The sequence below is a fragment of the Typopeltis vanoorti genome, chromosome 12 (genome assembly GCF_054136105.1).
Source record: "Typopeltis vanoorti isolate ZY-2024b chromosome 12, IOZ_Tvanoo_1.0, whole genome shotgun sequence".
NCBI classification, from domain to species: Eukaryota; Metazoa; Arthropoda; class Arachnida; order Uropygi; family Thelyphonidae; genus Typopeltis; species Typopeltis vanoorti.
The window spans coordinates 86545923-86560590 of NC_143560.1; the positions used below are offsets into that span (position 1 = coordinate 86545923).

At 36.5% G+C, this 14668-nt stretch overlaps 1 protein-coding gene across 1 annotated transcript in view; it reads right to left on the reverse strand.

Annotated features, from left to right (window-relative positions):
• Positions 1–216: 216 nt before the first annotated feature.
• The window catches only part of LOC150100963 (guided entry of tail-anchored proteins factor 1-like), a 93943-nt gene continuing 79491 nt past the window's right edge, over positions 217–14668 (reverse strand). Inside the window, exon 5 of the mRNA XM_090401792.1 lies at positions 217–394. Coding sequence (XP_090257918.1) covers positions 321–394 — 74 coding nt within the window. The 3' untranslated portion in view covers positions 217–320. The remainder of the gene's footprint in view (positions 395–14668) is intronic.

Genomic DNA, 14668 nt, shown 5'->3' on the forward strand with positions numbered 1-14668 from the left:
AAATGTTATTTGTCTTGTATACTGATAGCATTAATTTTAGAGTTTAAAATGTTCAAAACTGCAATCTAATTTTTATTTTTTTTTAATTAAAAAAATGGTAGTTTCTTCTTATTTTGAAATCTTTTACATCTAATACTGGATATGTATAAATTGCCACTCAACGACATGCTGTATTCTGAATGTAAAGCTTCCAGTAAGCAAACTTAAACACCAAAATTCATTTTAAAATACTTTATTACAGGATACAAATTAATAATACAAAAATCAAACATTTTCTTTCTTTTTTTTACACTGAACAATACATTTGTTCTATACTACACTTATGTAAAACACTTAGCCATCAGTCTTCCCACAGAACCTGTCACGAGAAGCCATGGTGTAATGCCAATGCTTCCTGAAATCATAAAAATGTTATTTGATAAAGATAGCAATGCACTTTTGATTTATTCTATATATATGGCTTTTTAAAAAATATCTATAAAAAAAGATGAATCAAATCATTTCACAGAAAACTGATTTATCATCCCCATTGTTACATGATAATATGACCTTTTTTAAAAAAAAAGAAATCTTATTTGTAAAATAAGATTAGAAACTCCATTACCAAACAGATTTTCTGATTTATTAAAAAACATCAATGAAAAAAGTTTTTGACCATCTTTTGACAAAGAATTAAACTAGATATTTTCTAATAGTTTGATTGTTTGCCAAAATTAGTATTAGTGGTGTCAATGTTTTCACGTTTCTGGAAATGTTAAAAATATTATTATTATTCAGGCCTCCATGGAGTCAAAGGACTCGTCTTGAGTGGTCCTTCCTAGGAAACAAAGTCTATCATACCACTCCTTGACAGTTCTTGCTCTCATCACTATCAGGCAATGCATTCCATGATTCAACCAGCTTTTATGCAAAGAAACCACTCCTCACCCTCTTGCTCACAGGTTCCTTTTGCAACTTCCAGGGATGACAGCTTGTCATGGCTCCTTCCTGCAGTTCCACCAAGAGAAAGAACCCCCCCCAGTGTCGACCCTGTAACTACCTCTCAACAGTTTAAAAGTTGCAATCATATCACTTCTCCTCCTTCTTTCTACCAAACTCTGCAGTCCACTTTCCCTCAGTTGATCCTTATAACTAACATTGTACAGTCCTGAAACTATCTTTGTTATCCACCTCTGTATCCTTTCCACAGTTAATTTATCCCCTTCAAATCCTGGAGACCAAATTTGAGAATAATAGTCTAAATGTGGTCTGATCAGGGTCTTATACAATGGAACGATAACTCTTATCTCTGCAGGTCAGTGTCCTTCTCAGTATTGCAGCAATCCTCTGGGTTACCTTCACCATCTTTGTAATATGTTCCCTGAATTTCAGTTTACTATCAAATCATCCCCCCCCAGATCTTGTCTCCCCTACTTCCTCCAGTACAGCTCCTCTAATTGAGTATGCAGCCTCCCATCGATGTATTACAGACTTCAAGCCTATACATTTTGCTGCATTAAACCAACACCCCCATTCATTTGCCCATCTGTCCAGTTTATTCAAATACTCTTGAAAGGCTGACACATCTGCCCTATTACTAATAACCCTGCCCAGCTTCACATCATCTGCAAACAACTGAATATCCCCTTGCCAATGTCACTGATATAAAGATTAAACAATACAGATCCCAGTACTGAGCCCTGTGGAACCCCATACAAGGAGGCAGAATGTGGAACCTTCTGCCTCCTTGATACTGCTCCACAATAGACAACTCTCTGATACCTATCAGACAGCCAATCCTGAATCCAGTTGACTAACCAGACATCTAAACCCCATGTGCTGCAACTTAAATATCAGCTTATCATGTGGCACCCTGTCAAATGCCTTTGCAAAATCCAAAAAAAAAATGGCAGTATATGCCTTTCCCTCATCAACTGCTCTTGTCACTTTATTATAAAAGGCAATCATATTACTAAAGCAAGACCACCCCTTAACAAATCCATGTTGACTCTCACAGATAACATTATCCTCATCTGCCCAACACTGTATAATGTCCCTCACTAATTTCTCCAAGATCTTAACAACTACTGATGAAACACAAACTGGCCTATAATTAGACACTTCCAGTCTGGTACTGCCCTTATGCAATGGCACTATCTTACCTTCCCTCCATTCCCTCGGTACCTTTCCTGTAGCCAAACTTCTTTCATTGACAAGCCTGGTCAATGGAGCTGTCAGTTGTTTAGCACATTCTCTCAAAACCTGTGGTGAAATACCATCCAGTCCCACAGCTTTACTGACATCTGGAGTATTTGAAAGAGAATGCACTTCATCTTGCACTTCTAAACCTTGAACCTGCCTTATCCCTCTAGTATTAAAACTTACTTCTCCAAGATGAAACACTCCAAGAAAGTGTTTATTGAACAACTCCACTATGTCCTCTGCATCAGTCACTCTATTCCCTTTTTATCCTGCAATGTCATTCTTCCACAATCATTTCTCCTCCTACTGGCCACATAGCTAAAAAATTCAAGGATGATCTTTGAATCTTAGGGCCAATCTCTTCTCATAATCCAGTTTCACCTTCCTTACCATATTAGTCACTCTTCTGGCCTAAGTCTTATATTCTTCGTGCATCTGCTCTCCACCCTTATATCTCTTCCATAACCTCTTTTTCAGCTGTAGTTCCTGTTTGACCACTATACACCAAATTGTGTCCTTTTCTTCACTCATGGAATACAGCTTACTACAGCAGCTAAGCATATTATATATTACATAATCATTTTTATTTTATTATCAACAATTATATATAACCATCAAACTGCTGACATATACCCTCAGGGAGGTATATAGGATATTATAATAGTACTCCATGAAAAATTTACATAATTATTAACTTTCTATCAACAATTCTCCTCCAAATTAATCTGTTGCCTGTCAAGAATCCCACTAGAAATATAAAATCTAGAGAGACCATAATATTATTAGATTTTATATTTCTATCTTGAAGGCACTTTTTACTTCATCAATCCACCTAGATCTTTGTCTTCCTCTGGGTCTTTTCCTGCCATCCTGGCAAACACTTGTTTTGCTAATCTTTCCTCTCCCATTCTGTTTAAGTGACCATACCCACTGAGATTAGGTCTACTAACAAATTTCTGAATGCTAACAATGTCAAGTGCTTTCCTAATATCTGTTTTTAATATGATACCACCATCTGTGGTCCCTGGTCTTCAATCAAGTTTTATTTCTAATCTAGATTTCAAATTGATAAGTTAAATTGGTTTGAACACCCTTGTATACAGTTAGTTTCATGTTTTGACTAATTTCTCTTATTCAGCTGAATAAATACCTACCATAGCAGATTTAATAATTTTGTTGTGCAATTCCATATTTAATTTGCCATTATCAATAAAAATTGTGCCAAATAGCTGAAATGTTCTATAGATTTGCCATTCAGGATGCAGTCAGTTTTCAATTATTTCAGACAAATTATGGAGACTATAACCATGTTAAATATAATTATTTTAATTTCCCAACGTTTCAACCTTCATATTAAGGTTATCATCTGGAGTATACACATATATATATATATACAGAGACAAGCTACATTACATTTCACATAGCATGCCAAAGAGACAATGATTTAATCAATGGTTATCTACTAGCCTGACCTCTAGTGAAAAAAAAAAATAATAAATGAAATAAAATAACTACATCAAAGCTATGTTCTGTTTATGACATCAGAGAAAAATCTTTTTTCATATAGATAGTTTTATTACAGCAAAAGTGATGTCCTAATTTGACATGAGAATTGTTATATTATATTTAAGATCCTGGATTAGCTATACCTATTTATAATAAACTCTTAGGGAGAAAGGTTATGCAGGTAGAATATATGCCTTCCATGTACTTGGGATTTTAGACCATCACTATTGTTAAGATTAGGGTGGTTGATAAGAATTTCACAGGCCTCCTTAAATTTACGTTTTGGTGTGATGTAAACAACAGATGCTTTTCCAGTCAACTGTATGAAAAGTATTCAGGCATGATCAGAAAGGCCAGCTTTACCATAGTTATTAAATTTAATGGATTCAGGCCAAACAGAGGCTGTCAGGATCAGATCTTCACTTTACGACAAATAGTCGAGAAAGCATGGGAATATAACAAAGATCTGTATTTAAGTTTTGTCGATTTGGAAAAGGCATATGATAAGGTGCCAAGAGAGAAGCTGTTCAATATGCTGCAGTTATATAGTATCAATGGGGCATTATATCAAGCAATACTTAGTCTTTATTTGAGCTGTAAGTCAGCAGTTAGAATTGAAGGAAGTACAGGAAGATGGTTTAATGTTAAATCTGGTGTGAGACAAGGATGTACATTATCCCCTCTGTTATTCATTATCTATATGGATCACATTATGAAGGAAAGTGGTATTAAACATGATATCAAAATTGGAGATGTTAATGTCAGCTCAGCTCTTTGCTTTATGCAGATGATGTTATACTTCTAAATAAATCCGCTACAAGTCTGCAAGATTCCCTGACTAAATTGAATAGCTGTTGTAATAGATATGGTATGAAGGTCAGCAATAAAAAGACAAAGACAATGAAAATAGGCAGAATCATTGAAAATGTGAACTGTGTTGTGAATGGAGAACCTGTGGAACAAGTGAAACATTTCAGCTATTTAGGCACGATTTTTACTGAAGATGGTACATTAAATATAGAAATAGACAACAGAATCAGCAAAGCTGGTATGGTGGGAAGTCAATTGAATAAATTCATATGGAATAAGAGAGAAATTAGTCGGAACACTAAATTAGCTGTATACAAGACAGTGTTCAAACCAGTTTTAACTTATGGATCTGAGAGCTGGGTCAGAAGTAAAACACTTCACCAAAGACTAGAGACTGCAGATATGAGAGTTCTGAGAAAGATTATAGGCATGAACAGATGGCATCAATGGCAATATCATATTAAAAACGAGGATATTAGGAAAGAACTTGACATTGTCAGCATCCAGGAATGCATTAGCAGAGCTAATCTCAGGTGGTATGGTCACCTAAACAGAATGGGCGAGGAAAGATTAGCAAAACAAATGTTCTCTGCCAGGTTGGCAGCAAAACGACCCAGAGGAAGACCAAGATATAGGTGGATTGATACGGTACAAAGTGCCTTAGATGATAGAAATATAAGATCTGATAATGTTGGAGTCTTGACAAGTAACAGACTGATTTGGAGGAAAATTGTAGAAGGAAGTTAGTAATGATGTAATTTTTTTCATGTAGTACTATCATATCCTGTACACCCCTTGTGGGTACATGGAAGGAATTTGATGATGATGAACTTATCTTTTCACAGCAAACTCGATGAACACAGTCTCTCCTTCTCCACCTAGTGGCTAAGTTAATATGTCACTGCTTCTATTTCATGCGATTTAAGCAACAAAAATTGTTTATTTTCAGAGTTCAAGAATTATGTGTATGTTTGATTTTCTCTACCAAATAGTATTGTGTCCTGCAAATATTTCAGGCTGCTTCATCATTTGTACAAGAAATATCATGCAAAAGCTGCTAGTAAACAATAAATTACATGATAACCACAGTAATTAACTTTAATGAAATGAAAGTTCATATATTTCATACTGCAAATAACAGTACATCATCAGTGTGTAGACACAAGCAAATGAAAGGAATGGGAATACAAGGTACATACAGCAATCAGTGGTTTACCAATTAAAACTGTTGCCATATGCTAGAAATTAATATTATTAAAGCTATTTTTGATAGATATGTAAGATAAGAATATCCGAAATTTTTTTTTGGTGGGGGGAGGGGGGGGAGACAATCATTCTGATTCAGATTTGACTGATGTAAAAGGGCTTCGCAACTTTCTTTGAAAAGCTGTTCATATATGAAGCTTGTCTTCTCCATAGAAGTAGGTTTAAACACTGGATACTGTGTTTAATGTCAATACCATGTTGTGCCAGATCAGACTTTTGAGGTTTCATGTATTCAATAAAATATTGATGTTCATTAATTCTTTTTTCCAGGATCTGGAGAAAGCATACGATAGAGTGCCAAGGCAAGAAGTCTGGAGGTGTCTGAGGGAGAAGAAGGTGCCGGAGAAATATGTCAGGTTGGTGCAGGAAATGTACAGAAATGTGAAGACAAGTGTTCGGACCTGTTTGGGACAGACAGAAAGTTTTCAAGTAACAGTTGGCTTGCATCAAGGGTCAGCATTAAGTCCGTTTCTGTTTAATATTGTGCTGGAGGTGGTAACAGAGGAGGTGAGAGAAGATGCACCTTGGACAATGTTGTATGCAGATGACATCTTGCTCTGTGTAGATTCAAGAGAAGAAGCGGAAACTAAACTGGAAAGATGGAGAAAAGTACTGGAAGAGAGAGGTATGAGACTGAGCAGAAGTAAGACAGAGTATATGTGTTGCGCAGTGGGCGGTGGCCAAGAGACAGACCTGGAGCTGGAAGGAAATGTCATCAGGAAGGTGAGAGACTTTAGATACTTAGGTTCGACAGTGGAAGAAGATGGAGGAGGTGAGAAGGAAGTGGGATGCAGGATACAAGCAGGTTGGAGGAACTGGAGGGAGATGGCTGGAGTGTTATGTGATAAGAGGGTGCCGATCAATCTGAAAGGCAAAATTTATAGGACAGTAGTGAGGCCAGCTATGACATATGCTATAGAAACTGTGGCCCTGAGGAAAAATAACATTAGCAGGATGGAAGTAGCAGAGATGAGAATGCTTAGGTGGATGTGCGGTGTGACCAGAAAGGATCATCTGAGAAATGACTATGTCAGGGGAACAGTGAAAGTTACGAACTTAGGAGCGAAAATACAGGAGGCAAGGTTGAGATGGTTTGGTCATGTGATGAGGAGGGAGGACGAATATGTGGGAAGAAGGGTCATGCAGATGGATGTGCAAGGAAGGCGGAAGCGTGGGCGGCCAAAGAAGAGATGGAGGGAGCTGGTAGAAGAGGACTTGAAGATGAAGAACTTGGATGTGGTGACAGCCCAAGACAGGAAGGTGTGGAGGAGACTCATAAGAAACAGTGACCCCCACTTAAGTGGGAGAAGCTGCAGAAGAAGAAGAAGATTAATTCTTTTTTCCACAGAATGGCCTGTCTGCCCAAAGTATGTTAGATTACATTCACAAAGTATCTAGTAAATGGCAGTTAACGATAGCAGTGACAGTTTGTCTTTTGTAGATGGCAATAGATGAGAAATTTTGTTGATAGGAAAATGTGGGAATGAGATAATACTTCTTCAGAATGCTACCAATCTTTTCAGATATGTAAAAGCTTTAAATACGTGGCATTCACCTATTTAAAGCTCCTGTATGATAGAACTTACGGATCTGAGAGCTGGGTCAGAAGTAAAACACTTAACCAAAGACTAGAGACCACAGATATGAGAGTTCTCAGAAAGATTAGAGGTGTGAACAGATGTCATTAATGGCAATATCATATTAAAAACGAGGAATTAGGAAAGAACTTGATGTCAGCATCCAGGAATGCGTTAGCAGAGCTAATCTCAGGTGGTATGGTCACTTAAATAGAATGGGCGATGAAAAATTAGCAAAACAAGTTCTCCGCCAGGTTGGCAGCAAAACGACCCAAAGGAAGACCAAGATATAGCTGGATTGATACGATACAAAGTGCCTTAGAAGACAGAAATATAAGATCTGATAATGTTGGAGTCTGGACAAGCAACAGACTAATTTGGAGGAAAATTGTAGATAGGGAATTAGTAATGATGTAAATTTTTCATGTAGTACTATCATATACTGTACACCCCTTGAAGGTACACGGCAGGAATTTGATGATGATGATGATGATGATTAAATTTAATGTGCCATTCATGTTCCTTTTTTTTCTGAGTATGTGTATTCTCTGGCTAATCTGCCTGTATGCAGGATGAAAAATCCAAGTTTCAGGGAGACAAATCCCATTTACTTCCATGTGAGATTGACTAACTCACTTTCAGTTGAAAAAATACTGCAGGGGCAAGTAGCTAGACTGGACGAAAGAGAATATTTTTATCTAATAAAAATACCTTTTTGAACTTTTATTTTAACTTCAAGAAAACAGAAGAATATGCATAATATAAAGGATCATTCTAATACCTAAATAAAGTATATTTTCCAAAAATATGAACGTTGTTTTTACTGCTCTTCCTATTCTTATTATTTATTGACTTCTCCTTCTTGGAATGGTTCTCACACAAAGGAAATGTTCTCCAACAATGACAGCACCACTAATCACTTTATGGAACTCTCAGTAACATGATATATCACATTAAAAAGAAATGAGGGGGCAGGGTACTTGGTCAAGTACATTTTTTTTCGTGCCAAGTAGGATTTCACATGATTTGTCAATCCCCTGGTAATGAGAATCAAACTTCAGTCTCTTGCCAAATATGACAGTTTATAAATGAATGCTAATGGAAACATTTCTATAAAAAACATATTTTATAATAAAATTTTAAACTTACATTAACACACTCAACTGGCTTGTTACCATCAACATGAAGAAAAAAAAAACTTTTGCAATTTAAAAGCTGAACCCAGTGATAACTCCAGAATTCCATTAAATTATCATAGTTGATTAGATATTCTTATTTGGACTTCATTTACAGTCCAAATAAATTGCAGCTTTTCTCTTTATTTGGAAAATTAAAAGATAATTAAAAAATAAAGTTACAATTCTGGTGTCACATACTAAAAAATGCTACATCCTAAAAACTATATTTTGCAAACCTAATACAGTCAACTCTTGCTATACAAACTCATAAGGATCATAGAAACACTTTGTTATAGAGGATAATTTGCTACAGTGAATGTTTTTTTTAGTATAGCATTGTACCTATGGAGACTTTAACTGGGATTCCTCAGTAATTTGTTGGAGTGAGTTTGTGGGCTACAAATATTGATTCATAGGTAGGAAGGAGGAGATTTGATGACAACATATAAAATTACGAAAGGTTTTGATAAGTTTTGATACAAAAGAAATTTTTCAATACATGACAGGATGGGAAAGAACATGAAGTCACCCTTTCAAGTCAGTTAGATTAACAAATCAAGAGCAATGTAGGATGTCTGTATTAAAATTTAGATATCCCACAGATTAAAAATAAATGAATTAATGTTAAGAAAATAATGTGGTATGATTTTGTTGAGATGTTTGTATGTTTGGCTACTGAAGTCTTGCTTAGTTTTATAAAATAAAAATTAGATATTAGAACTTAATTGTAATTTTGTATGAGCTGTCAAAATTTTAAATGTTTGTGCCATTTGCATCCAAATAAGTGTTGCTTAAAATTTTTTTGTGTTGTTAATTAAGAGAAATGCAAAACCAATGGGTATTTGATGTTGTGGAACTAATTAAGTGAACTTACTTCACTGTTAAAACATACAAAGAAATGTTCTAAATTCTACTTTTTTCATAATGAAATCATAAATTAAATAACTTTCCTGCACCATGAAAAAACTTTTGTCAGGATCTCAAGAATAGCACACTAACCAGTAATGGCAGTGTTCCCAATGGATGACAAAAAGAAAGTTGCTCTACTGTGTTTCCAAGCATGTACAGAGTGAAAAGAATGTCAATAGAGGTCACTAAACATTCAGCTGTTAGGAAGGAAGAGAGGAAAAGAGAATATGGTTTTGAGAATACAGCAAGAGAAGACTTGTGGAGTTTCTGTGTCTTCAATATATGAAGATTGAAAAGAAATTAGAAATGGAAGACAGAGAGGAAATTCTTTAAAAAAGAAGATAAGTTTATTGTAATCATTTATCCATATGGAATTTATTTAGTTAAAACTGAAAGAAACAATATTGCTTTCCACTTTATATAGAAATGGGCTTAATAAAGTTTGAATCATAACATTCTATTTACGATTCTCAGGTCTGAAAAGTGAATTGAAACTATTGATTTTCATGGTTTTCGTTATTTCTTCAATGAGGCATGCTGAGTCTTTCATATAGAAAGTAAATTCGTTCTAAAGTGATAAAACTGTTGATATTATTATTAAGAGAGACCTCCAGGGAGACAGGGACTCATCGAGGGAGGCCACATACAGTAGTGAACAAATTAATACACACATTTTAAAGAAAAATTTTATATGTAATATAAATCATATATAATTTATCATATAATATAATCATATTTATATATATAATCACATATAATTTATATATGCGCCTCTGTTCTTATATGAATCGAATTTATACGAATCTTTGAGATTCTACATCTCAAAACCATATTAAGTTATCCTTTGTATCACAATTTAATTTTCCAAGTCTCTTTTTCACTATAGCCCACAAATTTTCTATTGGCCAGAGTTATCTGGCTATTGAAGCAACTGGATGTTGTGATTTTTCAGAAACTCTTTCACTTTTTTGAAATGTAGCATGGAGTGAGATACTGTTGGAAGATGAGTTCTCCAATATTGGTCACTTTTCATCATACTGTCAACAGGTACAAATGATCCTGGACAGTAATGTGTAAAACAACCCCAGAACATCTTTTTAGCTGGGTGTTTAGGAGCTTGTTGAACGTGGGTGGGAGAATTTGCAAACAAAGAATACTCACTCTTCTTGGACAAAGAAATGGCTCTCATCTGAGAATATGACCTTCTTCCACTTCTCTACAGTCCAATCTTTGTACACTTTTGCCCACTGGATCCTCTTTTTCTGCATTGCCTTCATTAACAGTTGTTTCTTTTTTTGGTCTGTGGGCAGTCTTCCCTGCTTTCAACAATCTTCGACAGACTGTCATGTCAGAAACAATAATCCCACTAGATACTGTCTCTATTTCAGTCTAACAGCAGACAATCTTGGATTCATTTTGCTTTATCTAGCTAGCAGACAATCTTAAGTGTAGTTTTTCCTTTTTCGCCCACATTTTCCTTTTCTGTCAGGAAAAATGGTACCTGTCTCCCTAAACCTCTTTAAAATTGAATTAGCAGTACCCAAACCAACATCGCACTCGTTGGCGATTTATCTTTGAGTTGGATGTATGCTGAGAAAGAGTACATATTTTTGAATGCTTTCTTGGAGATGTATCCATTTTATAGCTACACAAAATGAATAAAACATTACAAATGTCAACTTGTTTACACTATTAATAAACGTAGAAACACACAGCACTCAACCAAAATAGTGAACTAAAACCAAAATTATTGTGAACAGAACCAAAAACCAAACCAAGACTTGATGAAATTTCAAACTTGTTTGGATTAATTTCTTCGCTACTGTATTCTTGAATTCATTTACACTGCTTGCAAACACACACACACACTCAATCCTTTCCAATCATGCACCACCCTATAAGAGAAAAATCTAGTCCTCACCCCTTCTTAGTGCCATTCATTCTCAGCTTTGTCCTTTTTCCACCTCCATAAAATGAAATCTTCCATCATCATCATGAGTGCCTGGATCTGGTGGATAACAGAAATGACTCAAGCATGTCAATTGAACAAAGAGGTCAGATGAAAGATGAAGGCAGAATGTGAAGCCTATTGGAATAGTGTTGCTACTGATCTGGAAGAAGCAGCATTCAGTAACAAGTACCGGACTCTATATCAGACCCTCAGGAGATTTAGTGGTAAAACTAAATTAATAAATGACATCATCAAGAAGGCAGATGGCACTATTACTATTGTGAGATCCCCTGTTGAGCACCTTCAGCAGTGGAAAGAATTCTTCCAGCAGCTTTATAACCACAACCCATCTCAGGGACCACTACCTGAACTGTAATGACAGAGAAGCCATTCTTCAATGGTGAACCAATAGCTGATGAAGTGAAGAGTGCAATAAGATCATTGAGGAATGGAAAGGCACCAAGAATGGATCAAGTCACTGCTGAAGAGATCAAAGCTGGAGGAGATGTTCTGCTACGGTGGCTCCACGTCCTTCTGTCATGCATCGGTGCTCAGAATGCATCCCAGCAGTGTGGAAAAAAGCCATCATTGTATTAATCCTGAAGAAAGGTGATAGCCGGGAATGCAAGAACTACCACAGCATCAGCCTTCTTTTGATCATAGGCAAGTATTCATGAAGTTCATACAGGCAAGGATGCAGAAGTATCATGAACAGACCAGCCATGAGGAACAAGTAAGTTTCAGATCATACTGGGCCTGCACTGATCAAATATTTGCCATTCACCAACTGATGGAGGAAAGAATCAGATGTGGCAAGTGAACTGTGATTGACTTTATCAACTTCAAGTCTGCATTCGATTGTGTTCACTGGCCTGCCTTATGGAAGGCATTAGAACATGAGCATGTACCACTAAAGATCATTCAATTCCTCAAAGCTCATACAATGGCTCTACCAGCAGTGTACGGATTCAAAATAAGTTAACAGAGGATTTTCCATGTCCAAACCCAAGTCAATCACGGATGATGTCATTTTCCCCCTGCTTTTCAATATTGTGATTGATGCCATTATGACAGAAGCTTTCAAGGGCAGATGTGGAGAGTTCAATATGGTGCAAACAACTTCCCAACTGACTTGATGTTTGTGGATGATAGTGTCATATTTACTGACACAGAGCAGAGGCTATCAACATTTTTACCACATTGCCTGTATTGCCCAGATGTATGGTCTATGGTCTAAGAATCAATGTGGACAAGACTAAACTTATGACTACAGATGGATCAGAGGCTGATGTTTATCTTAATGGTGTCCAAATCGAGAAGATCCAAATTCAAATATCTAGGATCACTTGTGCAGGAGAAGAAAGTGGCATCTACCAGTGAAGTCCACAGTAGGATTAGTCAGGCAACAAAAACTTTCGCCTCATTCAAATGGTGCCTCTGGAAGAGAGCTAACATCTTCAACAACACCAAAATTTGTCTCTTCTAGATACTGATCTGATCATGTCGATCCTCATGTATGGAGCAGAAACATGGACTCTGCTTGTATCCTGTGACAGATTCTGGGCACCTTGCCTTGTGATCACCACTGCAATGAGACTATTTGGGCAAGGTGTGACAACCAACCTGCTGTTGAAGACCAAATGCAAAAAACATAGACTGCAGTGGTTTGGCCACATCTGTAGAATGAACACCAATCAGCTGCCTCACAAACTGCTCTGGCATGAACGTTCATGCCCACTAGAGAGTTCAATGTGCAGCACCAAGGAAAATGTGGCTTGGGCATGTAAGGATGACCTGCCAAACCAGTAGCTGACCACTAATCACCAAGAATGGAAGCGTATTGTGAATACTATACAGAATCCAGAAGCACTTACAACAACATATTGGTTGAGAGGTCAACATGCTCATCAATCCAGTTGAGGACTAAAAAAGAAGAAGTATCTGCAGTTGACAGATTCTCAATCTGTCTTCATAATCCGTATTCCACAATACTGATATAATTTTTAACACTCTCTTTTACACTCTTTCCACTGTATCAGAATTACAATGGAAATCAGGAAATCAGACCTGCACACAATAGTCAAAGTGAGGTCTTATCAGGGCCTTGTAAAGAGGCAAAATGACATCCTTATCTTTACATGTGAAAGTATGTTTCAGCACTACAATTATCTTTTGAGTTGTACTTGCAATTTTTGCTACATGTCCCTGAACTTCAACTTGCTATCTAGTAACACTCCAAGATCCCTAGCCTGATCAGTTTCTTCTAGCATAATCCCACCAATAAAATACAACATTGGATATCTAAACCACGCCAAAGTGCATGACTTTGCATTTGCTAACATTGAACTAACATCCATCTTCCCATGCCTGCAATTCCAGCCTAGTCAAATCATTTTGCAAGTACTGCATATTGGCCACATTCCTGATTACTCTACCATCTTTGTATCATCAGCAAATAGCTGTACATCACCTGTCAAATCCTTCCAAATATCATGAATGTACAGATTGAATAACAGTGGACCAAGGACTAATCCTTGTCGTACATGACTAGTTACCTTAAATCTTGCATACTCACATCCCACGTATACCACTTTTTGATATCTCTCTGACAGCCATCCTCTTATCCATGATAATATTTTATAATCCAAATCCATATTCTCCAATTTATGCAACAGTCTTCCATACTGTATTCTGTCAAAAACCTCAGCAAAATCCAGTATCATGGTGTATCAAAAGTATCAAGGTATATCTATTTCCCTTGTCTAGTTCAACTGTAACATTATTATAGAATGCGAGCAAGTTGCTAAAACATAACCCTCCCTTAGTAAACCCAAGCTGTTCATTGTAAATTAGAGATTCACTGTCAATCCATTTCTGAATGCAAGCCCTAACCACCAGTACCTTTCAATAGTTGAAGCCCTAATCAGCAGTTGCCTTTCGATAGTCGGATACATCGGTCTTTGCACCAATCTTGTGCAATGGAATTACCATACATTCTTTCTATTCCTGCAGAATCTTCCCTGTTCTGAGACTCAAATTATATAGCAAGTTTAGCTGACTACTCTTTTAGCACATGTGCTGATATCCCATCAGTCCCTATTGCTGAATTCTTATTCAGTTTGTGTAACATCTCTAATATCTTGTCTTCATACATCTGAGTTTCTTCATTCAGTGAATAGGTAGCAGTGAACTCAATGTTGCACACACCAGATTGATAGCTTTTAGCAAAATGGGCACTCATTAGTTGAATAACCTTTTCTGCATCTGTCACCCTCACACCATTCTGCATT